At 37.8% G+C, this 11053-nt stretch overlaps 1 protein-coding gene across 1 annotated transcript in view; it reads left to right on the top strand.

Moving 5' to 3' along the window:
• LOC105563427 (protein jagged-1) overlaps nucleotides 1-1098 on the top strand; it is a 7816-nt gene extending 6718 nt beyond the window's left edge. Inside the window, exon 7 of the mRNA XM_012015018.1 lies at nucleotides 418-1098. Coding sequence (XP_011870408.1) covers nucleotides 418-748 — 331 coding nt within the window. The 3' untranslated portion in view covers nucleotides 749-1098. The remainder of the gene's footprint in view (nucleotides 1-417) is intronic.
• Nucleotides 1099-11053: the final 9955 nt, after the last annotated feature.

The raw sequence follows: 11053 nt of genomic DNA, 5'->3' as shown, positions 1-11053 counted from the left end.
CAAGGTCAACATCAAGGTCAAACGGAAGTTGATTGGCGGGTGCTATGTAAAGGGAAATATTTACCCTATCTTTTTCTCAAATTTCTGAATTCGTAATAAAATTGATCCCACTTCAGTTGCAAAACAATATGAATAGTAATTACAATCTGTGTATAAACTTACGTTCAATATATTTACTATTATTCTATCTATTCAATTATTTATTATATTCAATTTATTGCGATATTAAAAATTAATATATTTTTGTAAGAAGAATTTAGTGGTGCTCTATCTTTTTTTTTCAAATTTCTGAATTCGCAATAAAATACGCTTAAAATTTAATAAAAGCTGAGATTTGCTTGGTCGCTTGTAACATTTAATTTTAATTTATAGAAGGGATTTATTAGAAGGGATTTCCCGTTCACTTTTTTTTTATAGATGTATCTGTCCCTTGGGTTACATGGGCCGACAGTGCCAGATAAAAACGATGGTACCATCGATGGAGTTGATACCACCGATGCCCGACGCCGCTACGGAATTGTCACAAGACGTTCAAAGTCTCGCGGATAAGCCGAGTATCGAAGAAACCTCGAATGAGGACAAGCCTGAGAAAGGACCTCCTAAGGACGAAGAACAGACAGCGGAACCTCTTGGACCGATCGTGATCACGGATCCACCGACCACTACCACCGTGGATCCAGCCGCGACTGCAGGGAAATGGCCGACGGAAGAGGCAACGACTGAAAGAGACGACGAAAACGAGACATAAAACCGAATAGTCGTCTGAATGTTCACTCATTTATTTCGTTATTTATTTATTTATTTAAAGCGCGCCGTGTCCGATGAAATTGCTCGACAAAAAATACTCCTCGAAAGTGATTCGATTCCTGCCCCCATACATTATTGCACAACTGTATTAAAAAATTGTGCTAAAAGAAATTGTTATCCTGCAATACTAACTGATAAATTTTATCAAATTGTTATATCAATCTAACGATTAACGTACATTTATGAAACATGGTATGCATATCTACACGATATTATTTGTGTTTGGAGGTGTCTGTTGGAATTTGAACGAGGATTTTACTCTTCTAGCCCTTTTTTTTACTATCTTTCCCTTCACTCTTATTTTTTACTCTTATTTTTTATTCTTATTATTATTAAAATATTAAATAAAGCAGAAATGTAACTGCAACCTGCAATTATTTTCTTCTTGCGATTTTAGAAGGACTCTTGAAATAAAAAGAAATCCTATAAACCGAAGAATATATATCTATCGAAACTCTTCGCCGTTGTGTTGGCCAGAGATCCTAGATCTCGATCTAGACGGAACAAGGATTTTCGCGAAAGCTGCCTGACTATCTCTGGAGCCAATTATTGCTACGTCTCGTGGACGTAAGTAGGATGTAAGACGTAAGATAGCTGCGGCATATCCTACGAATGAGAAGAACAAAGAGGAAGAGAGAGAGAGAGAAAGATAGACACAAAAGCCCGTGTGCCTGGATGCATAAACCGCTCTCGAAGTCACGCTTCAGCGATCGCACATTCGATTCGACGATCCCCTCGATTGTGCGTGTGTGCATGTGCCGTTTTCAGATACAGCGCTGCGATCGACTTCCCACATAATCGAGCGCAGCCAGGAGAGTTACATGCATCGCTTACGTAATGCCAACGTCGGCTGCATTTCGCCCTCCATTTCGCCCGATAAAGGGACGCTCGTGGAATACGTGAGAAATCGAATCGCGATACACTTGCTTTTGCTTTCAGACGAAGAATGTCTATCATCCGTCTTTTAGTTTTTCTATTTTTGCACTGTAATTTTCTCATTGCTCAATCTAACATTATAATTATGTATACAAATATAATGTAATATAAAATTAAACGAAGGAGTTGCTCGCAAAGTTAAAGTTTTCGTATGTTAATTGAATGCTAACATTTGAATGTTACTTAATGAGTGAATGTATAAGGAATTTCACGAGAGTTTCTAGTTTCCTTTCTTTCCTACATTTTTCAGCGATATTTAACAAGTGATCGTAACGCGATAGATAACAAATAGAGATTATGAGATTTACATTTATTATACGTTTGATAGGCGATTGCGTTGCGTCATGTTGTATGGGGTGATCCGGCAAACCAGCTTTCGTCTGTGAATTCAATTTGGAATCGGCGTCTTCGAGAAAATATTGAAGAAAATTATTATTTCTCCGAAGCTATCAGCTTTTTAAATAAGCTCTTGGCAAATAAATTTTAGAAATGCTTTTAAAATTTCATAAATGCTTTATAAACTAAATAGATTTATGCTCACAAATACTACTTCAACTACATAAGTATTTCCAAATAAATTGAATATCTTTATAATTGATTTTCTTGAAATTGATTGTAAAGATATTCAATTTTGTCTCGGCTCTTTTGTCTCGGCAAATTATAGGCATATGGAATTAAAATTTTGGCCATTTACTTTCATCTTTAAAATTCAATTATTTAAAAGAAATTATCGATTTATCGACTACTGATGTCTTTGTTAGCGAAAAATCCAATCCTTAAGAATGTTGTCGTAGATAAGACGAAAGTCAGTAGAACACCCCGTATATCGAAGTATTAGAAACGCTTTCGATCTACTTGCCTTTATGATAGATCTATTCGCCTCCAGGTATCGGTTGGACCTAGCGATTCCGCATCTTTTGTCGTACATTTAACGCTAAAACTGATACTGCGATAAAGTAACTTTCTACGTCATTGCCGTACACGCACATAAAATGCAACAACACGTTGCTGTTTTCATTCTACGTGTAGTTATTCGCGGAATGTGGTTCGGCGCTTTCTTCTAATCCGCATTGATCGTTACTTACCATTCGCCCGGACCGAATCGCTGAAGGAATGTTCTCAAGCTACTTTGAGACTTTAACAAAGCGAATATCGCAAATTTTTTCTCTTCCAAATATGAAATTTAACGGAATTGAATTAATTTCGCACATTCTTTGTGTTTCGCAAACTTTTAGTAGATAATTCAGTATTATGAGCCCAACAGCAATAAGTAACGCGATGAAATAATTACGCGCTTATTTACCGTACAGGTAAGATCGTAAAAACGATCGCATTTTACGAAATGAGGCTAATCGTGACGCTTGACATGGCGGGACAAAAGACATCGATCTGTCACAACACATCTAATTGGCACGCGAGGCTCTCGTCGTCTGTAAAAGTCTGACGCTGAATGAATGCGGCGATTTATTACCACCTTAACTCACGTGGAGGTATCGTAAAAGTCGTTATCGAGTAAAAAAAGCACTGACGTTGAACGCCCTAAAGCTGTTTGCGGTGCGTTTTGTTGAAATCATCGGCATCGTTTGTATCGACATTATCATTTGTTATCCTCTCAAGCTATGAATAAATATGAAAGATCTAAACGAGCGATATAGGGTAAGATTCGGATCAGATATTAAATGCGGATCCAAAATTTGATGAGTGGCTAACAAGCGACATTTTAAAGCAATTCATTTAACTTTTCCTTCAATTATACGTTCTAATTTAAAAATATATAAACGAACAGTGGTTGCAGTATATTTATATACACTGAAAAAAATTTCTGGTTGAATATGGACGAATCAGATAATTCCTTTAGGATTTATCAAAATTCCTTTAGGATTTACCAGAATTTCTGTAGGATTACAGGAATTCTGGTAAATCCTAAAGGAATTCTGGTAAATCCTAAAGGAATTATCTGATTCGTCCATATTCGACCAGAAATTTTTTTCAGTGTACCATTGGAAGAAATACTCCCCTGATACTTGCTACAATTGTAATCGCCGTTGCGCCATAACTGGCACGTGGTGCATAATAAAGGATTAACTACCTTGAAGTGCATAGCGGTAACATTTATTCGCTATATTCGTCACGCAGTTAAATCCGTGCGTGTGCTGGCTGACAAAATAACGAGGCGGCCGGGAAATATAGTAGAATAATACGTAACTATTACGACCGTAGTACAGCATGCCTGAGCGTGCCGCACCTAAAAAGTTCCTTGATTTCCCTACTCGCGATGATAACCGCGAGATTGTCGAAAAACCAGGGGGCGTTGAAATCGTGAAAACCGCGAAACCTTACTTATAAATGATCAATCTTATATCAAATTGAAGATCAAATTACATTTCCTCGAATCATTACATCTTTCTTATCTCGTTTCCCATAGAAATAAAACTCTCGTTTTGTATATTCATACAATGATACATATGAACATTTTTGCTTAAAATGACCGATACTATCACCTCCCAGAATATTGACCTTTCCTCCCGGAACACCTTGTGTACAAAATCAAATATGTTTTTTATTATTTCGCACACTTACAGCGAATTCGATTGCTTGCACTAGTGCGCACCGAATGCACACTAAGGCCTGTTTATAATCAATTTTGACATTTAACTTTGTCTCAACTACACGTTCGAGGAGTGTTTAGCCAAAAAATGATCCGTATGGATGCTATACAGATAATTTTACTGGCTAAATATTTCAAGAAATATTTAAGACCATCCTTAAATATAAGAATTGACTGCAAACAAGCCTTAGTGTGCACTCAGTGTGCACCAGTGCAAGCAACTGAATTCGCTATTAGTTTAAAAAAAAGGAAAAGTAAAATAATAAAATAGAAGTGACGTTTAAAAGCGGATCCCTAACTTCTGTCTGTTGGATCTCTGTCAAAACCGCACATTCCGAGATTTCCTATGAGCTTAGCGAAATGTGTCAATCTACCCTTAAGTCATAAGTTACACGTGGGAACGAGATCGAAAGGAAAAAAAGACGCAAGAGTGCATCAAGCAAATCGATGACGCGAGCGGCCGGCTGCTTCTAGAGCGAAACGACCCAGATTCTATCGTATGTGCGCGAATAATAAGATTGGTATTACATCAGAAAGCAATATATACCCGCGTAAAGCATGTATATTTTCCATCGCTGAGAGCAATCTTTAAGATCCATCCGCAAACTGATGCGCTCAAGACGTTCCAAGAGATTTGCATCTTTGAATTTTCATAGCTTCTAAACATTGTGCCTGTAATATAATCAGATTTAAAAATGTACGAAGCTCTAATAGACCAAATACCAAGTAGTCCTTCAAAGGCTACTTTATTTCGCGTTTGGTTCTTTAATATTTTTCGAGTTCTATTATTAAATTTGAAACATATAACGTCGGTGCATTTATATTAACTTATTTATCAGATATCGCGTTACTTTTAGCTATTGTATTTATAACAGCTAGATGAAATTTGGTCGATCAAATCGCACGGATCAAATAATTCGCCAACGGTTTATTTTGTTTTTCTTCGTATAATCGGATATATATTATATACATTTAATCTGATTCATACAATCCGTCCGTAATCCGATTTAACTATGTAAATTAACTATGTGAGCCGAGAAGAGAAAGTAAATTAATTACATATTAAATAGCGTTAATCAATGTTGGATGGCAAGTTTGTCCCGTTTTCCTATCCGAATTAAAAATTAGAAAATAACTAAATTACTTTCACTATACGTCCATTATTTCCGACTCTTTTATTATTGCCACATTCCTCGCAGAGAATCTGATAAAAAATCGATATTCCCTGCGCACTACGGATACCGCGATAGATATGCACGGTTAAAAGGAAAATGGATCCTGACTCCCTGCTACCATACTCAATTTTCATTATGACAATCGCTCGGAAAGCGCGATCAACGGCGTCAGGTTGGTGCAATTGCGGATCTGGATTTTTTTTTATCGCGAGTGCGAGAACGGCGAAGGGCGAAAGGGAAACAGCTCTCGTGAAAGCCCCCCCCCCCTTTCCCCCCTTCAGCTTGAGCAATCACGCTTTTCCTGTTCTCTGCCGTGCCAGAGTACACGCTCGAAATTCCGACCGACATCCGGCGCGGAGGAAAATATTTGCGCAATATTTCCGGACGAAAGGAACGAGAAGAGTGAAAGAAATAGGGTTTTCTCTAATCAAAATTTAATTTTATATCGTTAATTATGCATCGCTAATTTATCGTAATTGTTGATTTAATTGCGAGTACATTGCTCATAATGTACAAAACATAATAAATATTCACACACGCGGAAAAGGGTTAGAAGAACGACAAAATTGTAATACACATCGTAAAATTGCAAGTCCAGTAAAGTTTAAATTATGCAATTTATTTTAATTCTCGAAAGACGTTAAGATTAATTGGATTAAGCTCGTACTTTTATGAAAAGATGGATTAAATTCCTGAATCCCTCTGCAAACATATTTGAATAGTCTCTCGCATAAAAAGATCAGAAATCTGTTAATATTATATCTGCACGTTATTTATGATTAGAAAATAAGAATAATAGAAAATAGAAAATAAGAGCGAGATTCATTAATTTCTAGATGAAATAAACGAGACATGATACTCAGCGAAACCTTTCGTTGCGATATATCAGAAAGTTCCGACGAGACTCGCCTCTCACGCTTGTACTCACATACACGCACGCGTTACGTTGCTCGCAAGGTAGTTGCACGTTGCAATGATTAACGAACTCGGTCGCTTCTGTTTCTTAAGTGCCACCCTTCACCGCAGATTCCGCGCGGATGCAGTCGATATCGCGTCTGTGTATCGTGCATTTGCAATAGAACGATAATGTTGTAACGGTTTGCAGCGACGATACGAGTACACTCTCTTAGAGTCAATCAGTGAATTATCACTGACAACAGCGAATAGTCACTGATTTGCAGTTATAAATATGGAGGAAAGGCCTCTGTCATGAGATAGGCTTCTAATATGAGATAACACTCTGGGAAGAAAGACAGTTAGCAACCCATTTTGGAGCACACAAGTAATCGAATTATTTGGATGGTTTGTGACTCTACTATGAGAAAAATGTTAACCGTTTTTTTTTGTAGCTGAGCAACTTAACATTTCGCTTAGTGCCTCTTAAGTGAAAATTATCTTTGCATTACTGAATATCGACAGAACTAATTGAGAAAATTGATTAATATTACTTTAAATTTTGAGAAGTAGAATAGCTAATTATGATTTTTAGTTGCGCGGGATAAAATTCGTAAAAGAGTGTTACGAACAATCCAAATAATTCGATTACTAATTGTTGGCCCCAAAATGGGTCGCTGTCTTTTTTTCCCCAGAGCAGGTTTTCAATATCCAAATTCAATCGCTACGATTACACAATCCAACAATGAATTTTCTACTAAACAGATTTCGCTCCAAGGGCAATAAATTCATAGAATCGACTGATAATGCCTATTAATTTAACAGAAACCCCGCTATCCCATATTAGGATCCTGTCTCATAATAGGAGACTTTCCTCTACTGCTGAAAATTGCAGTGGTATATTCAGAACTGTAAATCAATGACTATTCACTGGTTTCAGTGATAAACCACACTGAAGATAAACATTTTCGCCACCGTAGCTAATCATGGTTTGCTAAAAATATTTTACTGTCACTACTGCACACTTCTAAACCACAGCAAATGGTTTGCTGTCGCACCTAAAACAATAGGCACGGTAGCGAAATATTTAGCTGTCGCAACTAAATATTAGCTGTCCATATTTTACGACTGAAATTTAGTTCACACATGCAGTTTCTAGCTACGGCAGCTACATTTGTTTTCCTTGCACCGATTGACTTTTAGAGAGCACATCGAATCATATAATTCGAAATTGCAGCACGATATTTTTTTCACGCAAGTTTCGTAATAATACTCGATTTTTAAATCTATGATGGAAAAGTGAAGAGAATCGTAATAAACAATAGAAAGATTTATGGCAGCTTCCTTTTTTATAAACTTGGACGAGATACATGAGATACAATCTGGTTTGTTAATTTTCCTGTGGACGATATTCATATAGTCGGATCTTATATTTCAGCTCGTCTTAACATCATCCTTAGATGTTCCGTAGCCAGTGAAATGTTCCGTACAGCATCTTAAGATAACTTTAGGTCTTGAATATAAAATCTGAACTACAAATATCGACCTATGTGTTTATTTTAGCATTTGATTTATACACTCGTTCTCGTTTCTGTCGGTCACGTTCAACGAGTATTTTGAATGAACGTAAGATACTTGCGCGAGACGTTTCAAAAGTTTCACGGTCGCTGCGCAAATCCCCGAAAAATTGCACGCGATATGTCAATCAGGTTCTGCGGCACTGAACTTAATGGGGCACACACGTGAAAATTGAGACAAGTATCTGGTTGCAACAACGCACGAGCCACGTATCATTTGTGGGAGGTCAACCGCGTAAACAGAATTACGGCATACCGGTAATAAACAGTAGATATTGAATTGCTAGACTTCGATTGGTAGCCCGAGATCGATTTCGCTTGATACAACACGCTTGAACAACAACGGGATAATAAACGATTTACAGCTACCGTTTTAGTTGGAAATGCATGATCACCAGCTACAGTATCGATTGCAGTAACCACTAGTCAAACAATCGGTGAGAGCTTAGCGAGTTGAACATTTTTTATTCAAATTCTATTGATTCGAACAACACGAACGTCTGCTTCCTTACCTTTTTTTAGCGTGGACGTATCAAGTTTTATTTCTAAAATATCGAGAAGTGGAGCAAGCTTTAATGCAACAGACTGACCAGATCGTTTCTCTCTGCAAAAATGTAATATTTGCACGAGAAATTAAAAGCAAACAGAAAAATACACATAATACGATCAGTAAAATGTATTTTTATTACCGCCAGCGTCAATGAATCGTCCCTGTATTTATGGCGTGTGTACGATTGAATGAGCGCTCAATATTAATATTACCTGCATTAAACGACAGGTTCAAAGAGTTGGAAAAATGTGTAAATCAAAAGGTTGTAGATTTTAAAGGACATAACATATATATTTTTAAACATATGTCAAAAGTGCACGATTTATTTACCGATGCTTAAAAAATCTTTCTTTATTCAATTTATATAGATTTATGATCTTATTTGATATTTTTTCCTCTTTTTATCGTGTCTTGTTGGTTTAGCTTTGAAGGAAATTCATCCTGGCAGATTTATTACACGAGAGTAGTCATTAAAGATAGATAAAATATAACTTTTCATACACATTCCAGTTTCGCAAAAACAAAAATGCTATAAATTTGCATTTTATCATCACGGCTCTGTTATGTTAATAAGAATATATGATTATCTAATGGGGAATACTTAGAATAATCTGCACAGATAAGCACCCGGCGCCTCTGAATCGCGTAACCAGTCCGCGCGATCGCGATCGCGAGGCCGCAGTTGCGACCGCGGGAAAATAGAAATCGACTAACGATCGATTGAGATTAGTATCGCAAGACTTAATAGTAGGCATCCTGCGTGGTTGCTTTTCTGCTTAATTGATCGGAACGGTTTTAACCTCGCATGCGTGAGATTTCGCAGCTTCCACACGTTCGGTGACGCACAATGTTGCGTAGATTTTGTAAAAACGCAAGTATCAATTGCAAGACTCGTACGCTTTATCTACTTGCTCTTCTTTAAAAGTTTTATGTAAACATGGGTCACTCGAGAAGTCCACGGAATACAAATGACTCTCGCACAACAGACGTCGTACGTTAGTGCCGTACATGGAATGTTCTAATCATTCTATGAACACGCGTGTATACAAGCTCTAATCTCGTTTCATCGAATGGTTTATCCTTTATGGATCTTTGAATGAACATATCCGCGCGATTTCTGAAAAATGAATGAACTCAAAGTGCGCGCGGTGAACACTGAGAAAAAACTTTTGTTAACTGAACAAGACACAAGTATTTGCAACAAATTTCATTTGTAGATATAGTGACAGCAAATAACACCGTAGTGGAAGCAAATGTGATTTGCAACTTTTGATTTGCTTTCGTCACAATTACACGGAGAAAAATAATTTGCTGACACAGCAGATTTTTTGCTGTTGTAGCAAAATATGGGGTGGGGTATCAATAGGCTTCCTATTAAAAAATTCACTTTGTAACTAATTGTTAAATTGTGTTAAATCACATAGTCATCAAAAGTATATTCAGTTTATTGAGGTCTATCCATGATCCAGACAACTCGCTCTCGCATCATATCGGCTCGCCTTTTATACTAATACGGGACGATTTTTACTTACGAGAAAGACGCGCCGGTCGCCACGTCGCGGCAGTATGTGGTACTAGTGCTATCTGTTCAGGAGGGAATCAGGCGTATCGGGATTTCGTTGTGACAGCAAATGTATTTGCTAAGAATATATTATTTTGCTTCGTATTTCGTATGTCCAACAAATAGAAAGAACTAATGTGGTTTGTATCGCAGACAATATATGATATGTTCAAATGTCAAATAACGAGAAATTATTCGCAACAGCAACTAATCGATTTCTTTCCTCACCAATTCAGCAAGTAACAAACACGTTTTTGTTCTGATAACTAAAATATTTTTCTCAGTGAAGTAATATTTTGTGACGAAGGGCTTATTTAAAGACTCATTTTGTATATCATATGAGTGTCTCTTGCCGATAAGCTTCATGCAGAAATTATTCAGAGTGAGCTGGCGCATATTAAATGCCACAGCTCGAGCGGAAGCTGAGATGTATCGCGATGTTAATCAAGACGGATGTGTGTCTATGAAAAATTAACTGTTCGATGGAACCATTTGGAACACGTGTTCGTGGAAGGGCTGGGACTTTCCACTTAACATACGATGTCTGCACGGGTTGTACGAGTGTCATTTGCACTTTATTCCGAAAATTTTTCGAATGACTCACGTAACATTTGAATCGAATAATAGCATAGTATCACTAGTAGGTCCACTCCGTTATTTGTTTCGTTTTGCGTTGGTCCCTTCTGCGCATCCAACATTGCTCTGGGCAGACCAATGAGAGAAAAGTTGTATGTGCGGTAGTGTGACTTTGATGAGTACGTTTACACACACACACACACACACACGCACGCACGCACGCACGCACGCACGCACGCACGCACGCACGCACGCACGCACGCACGCACGCACGCACGCACGCACGCACGCACGCACGCACGCACGCACGCACGCACGCACGCACGCACGCACGCACGCACGCACGCACGCACGCACGCACGCACGCAC

Source organism: Vollenhovia emeryi, unplaced genomic scaffold (assembly GCF_000949405.1).
Source record: "Vollenhovia emeryi isolate VEMERY1.0 unplaced genomic scaffold, V.emery_V1.0 DF939175.1, whole genome shotgun sequence".
Lineage (NCBI taxonomy): Eukaryota > Metazoa > Arthropoda > Insecta > Hymenoptera > Formicidae > Vollenhovia > Vollenhovia emeryi.
Note: the sequence above shows the minus strand (reverse complement) of the source record. Positions and strands in the feature narration are given on the sequence as shown.